This window comes from Xyrauchen texanus, chromosome 15 (genome assembly GCF_025860055.1).
Source record: "Xyrauchen texanus isolate HMW12.3.18 chromosome 15, RBS_HiC_50CHRs, whole genome shotgun sequence".
Taxonomy (NCBI): domain Eukaryota; kingdom Metazoa; phylum Chordata; class Actinopteri; order Cypriniformes; family Catostomidae; genus Xyrauchen; species Xyrauchen texanus.
The window spans coordinates 41,716,585-41,730,840 of NC_068290.1; the positions used below are offsets into that span (position 1 = coordinate 41,716,585).

At 37.1% G+C, this 14,256-nt stretch overlaps 1 protein-coding gene across 2 annotated transcripts in view; it reads right to left on the minus strand.

The window, feature by feature from the left end:
* The window catches only part of ascc3 (activating signal cointegrator 1 complex subunit 3), a 275,425-nt gene that overhangs the window by 24,199 nt on the left and 236,970 nt on the right, over nucleotides 1–14,256 (minus strand). For both annotated transcript variants that reach the window (XM_052144464.1, XM_052144465.1), the window contains 2 exons: nucleotides 1,470–1,581; nucleotides 1,072–1,206 (listed from right to left, as the gene is read on the minus strand). In XM_052144464.1, coding sequence (XP_052000424.1) covers nucleotides 1,072–1,206; nucleotides 1,470–1,581 — 247 coding nt within the window. The remainder of the gene's footprint in view (nucleotides 1–1,071; nucleotides 1,207–1,469; nucleotides 1,582–14,256) is intronic.

Consider the following 14,256-nt stretch of genomic DNA (forward strand, 5'->3'; position numbering starts at 1 on the left):
CTGTAGAAAGTATACAAATGATGTTTCTTCTTGGGTGGCACAATTAAATACAATTTTACTTATTTTCTATATTTTAAATATGGGGAAAATGATTCAGTTAGCAAAAGGGAAATGGTTAAATATTATGTTTTTTGGTAATTAAGTAATTAATTGATAAAGAAGTTTTGGTATTAGGTGTTTTTAACTACTACGCTCTAAAAGAAATAAATAAATACAAAAATGATATAATTAAGCATTTGATACGGTGTCCTAGTTTTGCAAACGTAAACTCATGCTGTTACTGAGGTTGGGGTACGAGTAGGGTTAGGGGTATATTTAGGTTAAGGTGTAGGGTGTTATTACACTTGTTTTTACATGCAGATACTTTAAATGTAAGTACAGTTAAACAAAATGTGTATAAAGTATGCTTCCCTTTTAAATTGAAGTACATAGTAGGTAAAGACTGCTTACAAAGTGGGTCCAGAGAAGGTCAAGACCTCTCCGGTGGGACAGGCCGAAATCAGTTTAAGGGGGTTAGCTACAGACATTAGATGTATTTAATACTAGCCATGTTAATTGTATCTGAGATAATTATGAATGCAACACATGTAATAGAACATATGATTTGTGCTGTTTTTCTTTAACTCTTAAAGGTGTCAAAGAAATTAGATTTACTTCTTCTGCGTTTAAGAACATGTTTGAGCAATATTCTTGAACAGTTTCTGTTGTTTCAGCAGGGTGTCTAGTGTGAGACAGATGTCAGGTCGTGTGGACATCAGTGAAGTGTGAAAAGCCTTTATGTCTCAATTATGGCTGTGATCAGTAAGAGGAGCTGAGAGGGGCGGCACTCTAATGAGGCGAACGTAAAGAGCTGCTAATTTTCACACCAACCTACAGGGGTTCAATTATGTGTGTGTGTGTGTGTGTGTATTTGAGTGCTCAGCTGTATCAAACTCGACTGGACTCATGGAATAATGATTAACCCTGTGAGGGTGCTGGGTGCATTGCTGTTTAAAGTGCACGTCCTGCAAGCATCACTGAGCAGAAGAGGAAAAGAGACAGATGATGCTTCTAGAATGAATGTTTACTCACCGACAGGATGGCCAGCAGCTCTGCGATGGGCAGCTCTGGCTTCAGTCGCTCTTTGAACATGCGGATGGTCTGGTGTTTCAGGTAATAGTAGGACGCGATGCGGCCGTAGGTTAGTGGCTCTATTGTGCAGTCATCCTGAAGGACAGAAGACAGTCACTGATTAACACACCAGAGGTCAAAATACAGAGTTACAGTGGATAGGCCAAAGAGGACATTCCACATGATGCACAGTAAACAGACACCTGATCATATCAAGAGAAACTAACCGATTACACTTCTGCTGCCTACTGTTTGAAACAATCTTCACGAGCCTACAAATGTTGCTCACTAGTGTTTGGAACAGAGCTGACAACTGCTTGCTCAGTACATGTAACCTTCTCTCGGTAAGATAATCATACCTCCTTTATTTCCATGCAGTAAGAGCATTCCAGATCCCTCAGTCTCATCTCCACCATGTTTGAAAGGTATTTGTTAATGGTCTCACGGTTGATGTCATCCAAATTATAGTAGCTATATGTGAGAGGAAAGAGAGAACGGTGTTGGTTAAAGTGGGATGAAAATTACACTAAAAGAATATATCTGTAGTTTTGTCTGTTTTTTTGAACAACTTTTACAACATGAGAACACAAAATAAAAAAAGCAAAATGACAATGCTTTCAATATCGCAATGAATTGATAAGAAAAATAAATGTTAAAATATACATATTATGGGGGCGAAAACAGGAAATATTTATTTCTGAATATATTTGTATAAATTCTAAAAATATAGTTCTAAATACAAAATATATAATTTAAACACTAAATATATTTATAAACACTGAATATATTGTTATAAGCCTGATTATATATCTGTAAATCTTAAAATTTTGTTATAAATTGTAATATATATATATATATTTGTAAATCGGAGTATATAGTTGTAAATTAAAATACATGGTTTTAAATCGGAATATTTTGTTAAAAATTGTACATTTATAGTAGTAAATCCAAATATATATTTGTAAAGCTGAACAAAGTTGTAAATCTCAATATATAGTTAACAAATCCTGAATATTTAGTTCAGCTTTACAAATATATATATTCAGATATACTACTATAAATGTACAATATATAACAAAATATTCCGATTTAAAACCATGTATTTTAATTTACAACTATATACTCTGATTTACAACTATATATATATATATATATATATATATATATACATACATACACTGCATGCCCAATTATTAGGTAAATTGTATTTCTCAGGATAATTATTGTTGTTGAACAAACACAATTCTCTCAGTCAATTCAAAATATTATTGAACATCAAACCTGAATGTTTAACAAATAAAAAGTGAGTTTTGTCTTTCTCAGGGGATATATAAGTGTGCACAATTATTAGGCAACTAAATACAAAAATAATGAATCCTAACTCAATTGTTTATTCTCCATTTTTAGAGTAGGTGGAACAAATAAGTAACACAAATGACAATTAAATAACATTTTTGGCCTTTCAAAAATATTCAGTGACCAATATAGCCCCCCTTCTTTTTAATAACTGCCATGAGCCGTCCATCCATGGAGACTGTCAGTTTCTTGATCTGTTCACGATCAACTGAATCAGCAACCACAGCCTCACAAGTGCTGTTCAGAGAGGAGTATTGTCTTCCCTCACTGTACATCTCACTTTTGAGAAGGGCCCATGTGTTCTCAGTAGGATTTATGTCAGGTGAGAAAGGGGGCCAAGTCATTATTTAGGCATCTTTGAGGCCCTTGCTGGCTAGCCAAGCAGTGGAGTACTTTGATGCATGTGATGGAGCATTGTCCTGCATAAAGATCATGACCTTCTTGAATGACGAGGACTTCATACTGGACCACTGCTTGAAGAAAGTACTTTCCAGAAACTGGCAGTAGGTTTGAGAGTGGAGCGTTTCAGTCCATCCTCAACTCGAAAAGGTCCAACTACCTCATCCTTAATGATAGCAGCCCATACCAGTACCCCTCCTCCACCTTGCTGGCACCTGACTCGAAGTGGTGCTCTGTGTCCATTAGCGATCCAGCCACGGGCCCATCCATCTGGTCCATCAAGAGTCACTCTCATTTCATCTGCCCATAAAACCTTTGAAAAATCTGTCTTCATGTATTTATTTGCCCAATCTTGACACTTCAACGTGATTCAGTGGTGGTCGTGTTTCAGCCTTCTTGACTTTAGCCATGTCTCTGAGCACTTGACACCTTGTACTTCTGGACACTCAAGGTAGGTTGCAGTTCTGGAATATGGTGGCATTGGAGTATAATGTGTTCCTGGTAGCTTCACGTTTTATTCTTCAAGTCTTTTGCAGTTAATTTGCACCTTTTCTTCTCCATGTGTTTTTTGTGCCCCAGTTGACTATTCGCAAAAATAATTTGTTTTGATTGTCCGGTGGTCACACCTCAATAGTTTAGCTATTTCAAGAGTGTTACATCCAACTGAAAGGGATTTTACAATATTTCATTTTTCAGTGTCAGTTAAATGTCTTTTTTGGCACATTTTACCTGCCTAATAATTATGCACACCTTGATATAAGGTGTTTCATTACACAAATACACACCACCTGAAAATGACTGAATCCAATAAGCATCCAAGTTTATATGGTTTGGAGTTGGAAAATGTGCATGAAAATAATGACAAGATCAGAATACTCACTTGCCAAATAATTGTGCACGCAGTATAATATATAGTTATATATTACATATATGAATATATAATTGTAAATCTGAATATATAGTTACAAATCCTGAATATTTTGTTATAAGTCTGAATACATAGTTGTAAAATCTGATACATCTTAATGTTTATATTCGATGCACAGTATATATTCAGATTTATAACTGTACATACATATATATTCTATCAATATAAGCAAATCATGCATTTAATATAAACACTGACAGGGATGTGTGCCCTGCCAGCACAGGTGTGTGTATATACATTAACACACATCTCCAGAGAGCCACTGCTGTGTCAAATCACTGCCAGCTGCTGGAGAGCTCAAATCACTTCCTTCCTCAACACAACTCTAAGAGCAACCACATGAGATCCACACACAACTATGCACTTCATAAACCCTGAGTGACGGCAAACATTTCTTTTTGCTCTTGTTTATGTATGTGTGTAAAGAGTAAAGAAAGTTAACTCATGTTCTTCTGATTAATTTATCACGTACACATTTCTCTTTTTTCAGCACTCAACATTTGTAGAGAACACAATCTGTATGTGTTACTCATTTGTAAAAACACAACTTGACACACAAAGACAGATTCAGATGCTAATGTCCACACACACACACACACACACACACACACACACACACACACACACACACACAGTTATGCCGTGTCAGGGAGGATAATTTACAAGGCCGGTTTCAGCTGGTGCATGCTGTGCAATGTGAACATCTCTAACCAGTTAACAGGTGGAGAAAGTGTCATGAAGATAATTGCCTGGCAGGAGGCCTGATGCATGTGTCTGTGTGCGTGAGGACAGGTCAACTAGTCTACAGTGAGTAAAAGACCATGGGGCCACAGAATGTTCTTGAATTTTTCGCAGCATTAGATTATAAGAGTTTAACAGCACGTTTTAGACAAACCAATAAGAGAGAGCGATAGAGATAGAGAGAATAATAAAAAAAGAAATTGGACACTGAAAAATGGTTTGATGCAGACTGTAAGGCTCTGAGGAAAAAACTCAGAAATGTATCTAACCAAAAACACCATCAACCAGATAATCAGGACCTTCGTCTTCATTACTGTGAGGCACTACGACAATATAAAGCCACACTCAGATGGTGGCAGAGCCAGCTTGAAGAAATTGAAAAATCAATAAAAACAAACAAATTCTGGGATAAAAGGAAATTATTATACAAATCAAGAAGATCTGGCAATCCAAGATGGAGGGCTGTGGAAAAAACATTTCCAAGAACTTTACAGCCCAACTGAAAATCTAAATTCAAATCAAAATGAAATCATTAAAACATCTGACCATTTGGAAAGCTCAATTAAAGCAAATCAACACCCCCTAGATTTCCCCATCACAATGAAAGAATTGGAACAAAAATTGTAAATACTCGAGCCCAAAAGGCCTGCGGTGTGGACGGCATCCTGAATGAGATGCTGAAACACACCGACCAACACTTCTAACTGGCGATCCTAAAACTGTTCAGTGATGTTCTCTGTGCGGGTCATTTCCCTGAGATCTGGAATTAGGGCCTCATCAGCCCCATTTATAAGAGTGGAGATAAATTAGACCCTCACAACTACCGAGGCATCTGTGTGAACAGTAATCTGGGGAATGTGTTCTGCAGTATTTTAAACACCAGACTTTTAGACTTCCTTATGAAGCACAATGCCTTGAGTAAATGGCAAAATCGGATTCATGCCAAAATGTCGCACATCTCATCACATTTTCACCAATTGATAAATATGTACATCAAAATAAAAGACAAGTTTTCGCTTGTTTTGTAGATTTTAAGAAAGCATTCTATTCAATCTGGCATGAAGGATTATATCTTAAACTTATTGACAGCGGTGTAGGGGGAAGATTCTATGATGTCATCAAATCAATGTACACAGCCAGTCAATGTGCTGTTAAAAACCAAAGAAAAGAACAGATTTTTTTCTCCAGAGGCGTGGAGTGAGACAAGGCTGCAGTATAAGCCATTTAAATCAACCAATTGGCTAATATACTAGAACATTCTCCCATTCAAGGTCTCACTCTACATGACACAGAAATAAAGTGTCTCCTCTATGCAGATGACCTGGGTCTCCTGTCGCTCACTAAAGAGGGGCTGCAGGACAGCTTGAATCTGATGGCAGGTCCCTGACAGTCACCCACCAAAAACTAAAGTCATGATTTTTCGGAAATGTTCCAGATCTCAGGGACTAACACAAGAGCACACTCTCACACAGAACCATTGAAACCACAAAAACATACACTGAAAATCACTCCAGTGGGTAACATTACTTTAGCTGTGAAAGCTCATAGGGCTTAATTGATCTTAAAAGATCAATTCAAATTGAACCAATTGCATTATATGGCAGTGAGGTGTGGGGTCCACCTATAAAATTTGACTTTAAAACTTGGGAAAACTCATTGAAACTCTACATTCAGAATTTGCAAAAGAATACTCAAAGTTCAAAGAAAAACACCAAACACGGATGCAGGGCAGAATTAGGCCAATACCCTCTCCTTTTAAACATCCAAAAAAGAGCCATCAAATTCTGGAAACACCAAAAGGCAATTGACCCCACCACATACCATTATAAAGCCCTAAAATACCAAGAGCTGAGTGACTGACCTCACTCCTGCAGAGATCGGACAACCTCAGGACAAACTCACAATCATTCAGATCAACCAAATAATAAACACAGAAAAAGACAAATACATCACCAATTATATGTTGTTTTTTAAAAAGCTTTGGCAATACAAAATGTACTTTTGTCATGGCAATAAAGCAAATTGAATTGAGAGAGAGAGAGAGAGAGAGAGAGAGAGAGAGAGAGAGAGAGAGAAATGCACTGGCTGTGTCAAACAAACTGCAATATTGTAACTTCCATATTTATAGTTATACTTTGTCATATCTTACTTTCAACTCCTCCCTGAGGTCCACTTACAATCAGTTCTGGGTAGATTACATCCCAAATGTAATCAGGTACTGATTACAAACTACTAGATTTGTCGAAAAGAATGCATTTACGCATGTGATTAATTTGAAAAGTTTAACAAGATATATATATATATACATATAATTGATTAAAACATTAACCAATTTGACATTAGATTCTGACTTTTTATTCAGCTCTGTGTGACGTGTCAGGGGTCATTACACTGACACACACCACAAACACACACACAACAGTGCTTCTGTGTCAGTGATCTAGTGAGAAAAAGACATCTAAACTATAACCTAATGTACAAAACAAACCCAGATTAGACACATGACCTGCTGGAGTGAAGCATAAGCATTTTGACAGGAAAAGAAGTAAATATATATAGAGTCACAAATTCCATTACTTAAAGGGTCATGAAATGCTCTTTTTTATAGATGTATTTTATTCCCTGAGTCCCACTGATAATGTTATTGAGGTTTTTTTTTGCACCAAAACGGTCATAAATTAATAATATCTGATAATTTTCCACCATGTTTTTGGCCCTCAGTTTGAAACTCTCGGTTTTGGCATAAGCACCTCAAAACTTCAACATAAACGCCCACTGTTATGATTGGCTAAACTCGTGTAGCCCCTCAAATTTGGCAAACTCAATTGGAAGAGAATGAACAACCCCACAATGCTATAAAACTACATTTCAGGGGTAACACATAGCACATCCAACACATTGCATCTGAATATAAGAAACTTCTCAAGCACAACTGTCATCACTCAGCGCCTTAAACTATTAAACAGTCATGACATTTGAAATATTCGTGAATGAAACAGTTTACTCACTTTTGAAATTGGGTCCAAGTGTTTGTTACTGACCCATCCTTCAATAACAGTTTCTTTGCAAAGCTTGAATCACATTATGACTGGTTCACAAGCAATCCACTCTGATATGAGCCGAAAAAATATGAAAATCACACAACCACATGATGCACACAGTCCAAATCACGGTGAAATGACGCACACACATACTGTAGGCGCACATCGCCAGAAACACGTCTAAATGATCAAGCCGTGTTTCATACACCAACAAATAAAAATAGCGCAGATGGGTGAAAGCACACTTCCATGAAGTTTTTGTGCTCAAAATAACAAGAGGCAGAGCAGCTGAATGAAAGACAACAGTTTCTCCTCTTCAGAGTGGACACCACATCTTTTAAAAGTGGACCGAGATATGTATAAAACAGTCAAAGACATCTGTCTAGTGCATGAAAATATACAAAAATAATACAAAATTGTCCAGATGGGTCTCCCCATCAGATAGTAGGCCTATGTCCTGCTCTCAGAGTACAAACGGAGTACCAGTGGGCAGGGCCAAGGGTGTGATGATTTTAAATAGGTATTGATATTTTATTGAATTAATATCATGAATTAATGTACCACCAAATGACTTAGGGAAGTTGCAGAAGTAGAGAACGTGGAGTTTTTGGAACTTAGTTTCAATAAATGCTTTTATTTCATTGGGGATTTAGTTTTGAGTTTAGTTTTGTAGTAGAAATACCACTTATAGCTCAAGAAAATGTTATTTTCTCATGACATGACCCCTTTAAAATTGTAATCTGTAATATTTAATTACATTTTAGATTGTAAAATTGCATATTTTGATAAAAATCTATTTATCATTTTCAATACAAATAAATTCCAGTCATACATGAAACATTACTAAAATTAAACTTTTGTGGATTTTTATCCCCTTTTTCTCCCAATTTGGAATGCCCGATTCCCAATGAGCTCTAATTCCTCGTGGTGGTGCAGTGACTCGCCTCAATCGGGGTGGCGGAGGACGAATCTCAGTTGCCTCCGCGTCTGAGATGTCAACCCGCGCATCTCATCGCGTGGCTTGTTGAGCGCGTTACCGCGGAGATCTTGTGCATGTGGAGGCTTCACACTATTCTCCATGGCATCCACACACAACTCACCAAGAGCCCCACTGAGATTGAACCACACTACAGCGATCGCGAGGAGGTTACCCCATGTGACTCTACCCTCCCTAGCAACAGGGTCAATTTGGTTGCTTAGGAGACCTGGCTGGAGTCACTCAGCACACCCTGGGATTCGAACTAGCGAACTCCAGGGGTGGTAGTCAGTGTCTTTACTCACCGAGCTACCCAGGCCCCCCTAAACGGAAACTTGATATTTGTCAGTTGCTGAGTAAAGAAAGGTGCTTAACCCTTCTATTTTCTTAAGAATCTGTGCCCTATTCATGTCCTTTGGGTCATTTTTGACCTAGACTGAAAATCATTAAAAATGCATACATTCTTGATTAGTGTACAATGGCACTAATGGCCCCCACACCTTACAAAAACCTTTTTTTGATTTCTATAATTAAAAAAAAGAACAGAGATATGATGTGAATATATCCATACAATGCAAGTCAATGGGGTCTAAAACTTTCAATGCTAAAGGTAATCCATTCGACTCAATGTTTTAATCTGTACTCAGAAGCGATCGAACGTCTCAAGGCACGTCATTTTGGTTTGCAAAAATGTTGCCATGGTCAGGTGGCATGAGATCAGGCTGGTATTTGAGACATTAGCTCAGCAACAAGCTTATGTCAAACTATATTGAAATCAACAGAGCGCAACATTCAGGCTCTGTAAGTAAAAATCCCATTCATTTTTTTCTATTGGAGAATTGATTTTTAAAAATAACTTATAAACATTTAAAGACAGACTCCAAGTTTAATCAATGGTTTATGCTTCTGTTGAAGTCATCAGTCTGCGTTATTTCATCTTCATTTAAATTGTAGAACTACACTACCCATAATCCTGAAGAGTAGAATCCACCAATCAGAGAGTCAAAGTCAACAAAGTCACATGACACACTGTGAATGACGTAATCGAGTCGCTCTCCCTACACTCTCAATGTACTTATATATTTGCATATATCTGATTAGTATACGATAAACTTCAAATATATTGATTTTATCCTTAAAATCAACAACTTTAAATCAATAGTTTCATATTTTTCCATCATTTTTAAGTCTATTGCGTCATTCACAATGCATCATGGGATAGTAGTTGATTCCTTAATGAAAGACGTTAAGTACACTGTCTTGTACCTTTGTCTTTTTGTCCGATTTTCAAATACTTCATATTTGTGATTCACCTCAGAGCTGGTTGGTTTGGTTAATGGTTTGCAACTCATTCATTAAGGATTTCATTAAATGGAAACCAGAGAAATGGGAAAAATACTTCCGTAACCAAAACGTCTGAAAAGCGGGCACTGTTGCGCTCTATTGCGCAGTTCATGTGATGAGTGATATTTGTATGATGCATTGAGTTTCTGTCTATGTCCACTTTGGTCATTTCTGAGGTTCCATTTCAGTTCCTCTCACTAGGTTTTACCCCCTGTAATTATCTAACGTAATGTCATTCTACTCAGCCAATGTTGCAGCTCTAGTTGCAGTGATGTGCTCCTGTCAGACTGTTGTGGGTATGATTGTTGTGTATGATTAAATCACTGTCATTACCATTAGCGCCATTTAACTCCCGAGGGTGTGAGCGGTTGATGTGGGTCTTTATGAGACCTCTTATGGCCTGTGTCTGCTTGCGGAGCGACTCAGCGGGGGTGAATGATGGCTCATGTCAAGGTGACTGAGCCACATAACAGAGCTTTAAAGAGATGCTGGACAGAGACAGATGAGCACGAGCAGAACGCCTTACACTCCCCACCAGGACAAATCACCTCAATCCCACGCACTCGCACGGACACACACACACGCGCACACACACACACACACCCCATATCCCTGGAGAAACTTAAGAACGTAGAACTGTACTGTTTTTGAATGCTTACCACAAAGGGACAAAAAGTAGCATGGTAATATAATGCTTTCTGGATATGGTAATCAATAAATAATTTATTAATATTTTTGTAATATAACCTAAAAAGTCAATGCAATCATTTCATGTCCACTTATTTATTTATTTACTCAATAACGGTGTAATGAGCAGGATGGGGGAGCCACTATGTGCTGGGGTCCTGATCACGCTTTGGGGGTTTATTTAGCAAAACTGACCGGCTAACTGTACATTACTTCTGTATTTCACGAGACATAATAGACTGCAGAAATCTGTTTTATGGAGGAATTACTCCATTCAAATGATTCAAAACTTTTAAGCTAATTTCTACAAATTTGACTAAGGAATATTCAGAATGGAATAGGTAACGCAGCAGAATAAGTGATCTTTTAAGCTTTATAGAATGTAATAATGTCTGTTAATGTTAATAAAAGTTATTATAAAGGAATATCTATGGTTTACAGTGAAGAAATGATCTGGGTTCTTTTCTGAATACTGGAAAAACAAGTTTAAACTTGGTTTAACGAGCCTTCGTGATTCATGCTGGACGTGTCACAGGTTAATGTATACACATGTTTAACACACTTCTACAGCCGGAGAAATGAAAACTAACAATATGTGTCCAACTGCTTCAAATATTAACCCATATACAATACATATAGTAATTTACTTCAATATGATCATATTCCAAATAAAAACTTAACAGCTGTTTTCGATTGAATAATATTATTTCCTGCATTCAAAATAAATGCAAATCCATAATTTTAGCAATATGGCATTATTTTTATTCACTTATTCTTTCACAAACAGTAGTCCAATGTTCTGAGGTGGTGGAGAAGGGTTCCATTTTTCCTGTTACATCTTATATGGTGGTCTTGATCATCGTTAGATCATATTTGACCTCATATCTATCACAGCGACAGCACTATGGAAATAAAAAAACAGCCGTTTGCCATCAGAGTTTGTGCTATTTCTTGGTAAAAAAAAAAAGAATAGTTAATAACCACCAACAGCTGCTGTGGGTCAATAGTGTCTAATAGAGGAGATACAATAACGCAGAAATTTAAAGAAGCCTTAATCTCCAATAATCTGTGGCAAAAGGGACGTTCGACAACACAAACAGCACTTTTTGGGCAGTTTCAGCACAATTTGAGGGAAGCGCCCATAGACAGCAGTTCTTTTCTGGGCAACTATTAACGTCATTAATACCTGGGAGCGCCCAAGCTAAAAACTGCTCTAGTGTATTTCGAGGATGCTTTTTAACAACCGGCTGTGAATTAAACGCTTCTGAATGTCCTAATCAGACCATTCCCAGTGTGTTGTGTCCTCCGTCGCAAACTTCGAAACACATGCACAAGTGGTCAACGGCATCGTTTTGTGATTCAATCTTTTCTATCATCTTAATGTGCATTGTGACTTATGCGAAATTCTAGCAAATCCACCTGTGCCATGCAAATTTTGAGTTTATGCGCATATAAGCGTTTACATAAATATAACACGATGGAATATTGACTAGATTTAAAGGATATTTTCATCAAAAGACAAAAAATATGACAAACAAAGGACTGGAAATGAACACTGGAGTCTATACACAGAAGGAAAGTTGCATTGTGGGTTCATAGAAAAACACCAGTGAAATCAGATGATGTAAAGAGCTCATGATGAAAAATAAGCGATTGATGTAGTGCTGTATGTAGACACATGCTAACATTCAAAACACACAACATCATACCCAATCCACTAACACCATTTACTGAACTGCAAAAACGGCTCTAGCACAGATCATTTACATTTGAACACCAAATCAGTATTCAGCAACTTGATCCCACAGTATGGTAAGCCAATCACAAGAGGTCATCAACATACAGTAAATCTTAAAAGTACAGTAGAAAACAAACTCTGAATTGTACAGGTCAGAGAGAAGGTGGAAAATGGTCACGGAAAACTAAATGAAGGCTGTTTTTGCTGCAATAAACCTGGACTAAAATAACAAGTGGACCAATGGGAGAAAAGACATGATAAAAAGTCAAGAATATAGCCTCCTTAAAGTGTTTCATTCCCTCAGTGATTACAGTTGAATGGAAGTACTTGAAGAATTAGTGCGTGTTATTGAGGGTGTTTGTAGTGGGGCGAGGGCACACACAGGTCTTTGTTTAATGTGAGCTGACAGGCGTGCAAATGTCAGTGGAATGTTCTAGAATCATCTTCTTCTATTAATCACAGATGTCTGCGCTGCCCTGTACGACCTGTGTGTGCGTTTGTGTGTGTGATCTCCCAAACCCTGTTTTGTGATGGAGGTGTAAACTGTCGGTCTGGACTGCGGCCACTGTGGCCAGCGATGACGTTGCCATGGAAACACAGTGAGTAATGAGGCTAAAGATGTGTTTGTGACTTTTACTGCAGTTCAGTCACTGTGCTTCAACAGAACAGCTTGGATTTCCCTCATGGCTAATTAAAAAAGCAACTAATAGTTATGATTTTCATTGCCTTCCCATTGTGTTTGTTTATTTGAGTTATTGAGCTACAGATTATTTTCCATTTGTTTAGTTGAAGAGCCAAATAATACAACCTCTTGAAATCAAAACACACGGAGTACATGCATTAGTACTAGTCTTCTTAGAGAAAAATAATAAAAAGAAAATTATGAAATTGAATTACATTTCTAGAAGTATTTCTAGACGGATACACATTATATCAACCAGGCAGATTAATTAGCCAATATTGAATCAATTTGAGATTATCGGTATCGGGTGGTAACTGTGCACATTTGGACAATTAACATGGTAGTTCCCCCTTATTTGACTTCCAAAATCTACTGACAGCATTGTCAATAGGTTACAGACAATTCATTTTCAATCTCTTTGAGTAAATATTGTGTGAAATTAACGTTTGTTTGATTTCAGTAATGGTGTGCACATCTCCTTTGAAGTCATTAAAAAGTGTTATGTAAATATCAGCTAATAGTCAACCGATATATTGTTTTTAATGGCAGATACCATCACATCTAGAGAGCAGGGTGGCCAATATACACATAATACAATGTAATAGAGGTTGACCGATATTGGATTTTAAAGATAACGATAACTAAGTTGGTGGAAAAACTGATAACTGATAAATCTGCCGATAGTTTTTAAAATGTATTTATTTCTAAAATCACCAACACCTCAAGAGGCTCCAGTCACACTCTGGAACCCTCCAAAGCCGTCCACGGTGAAAACTGTGAAACATCAACATTCATATCTGCCAATAGCAGATTGTTTAAAAACAGCTATCGGCACCGATTCAGAAAAACGATATATCGGTCGACATCTACAAATTAATGATGCAAAAGAGATGCACACAGAAATGCTCAAATAAAACAAGCACATATTTCACACAATATTTATTTGAAATTCACTAAAAACAGAAAATGTTTTAAATCCATTGAAAAAGCTGTTGATAAACTAGACTTTGACACAAGGAACTAACAATTGTTAAGAAGCTGAGCTGGCAAGAATATAGAACGGTGCAAATAGTTTCAAATCGGCCAAAAACGTCTTATTTTATGTCATGAAGTATTATGTATTTATCGGCTAGTAGTCAACCGATATATTGTTTTTAATGGCCGATACCGATATCTAGAGAGCAGGGTGGCCAATATAATGGCAATATAAACATAATACAATGTAATAGAGGTTGACCAATATTGGATTGTACT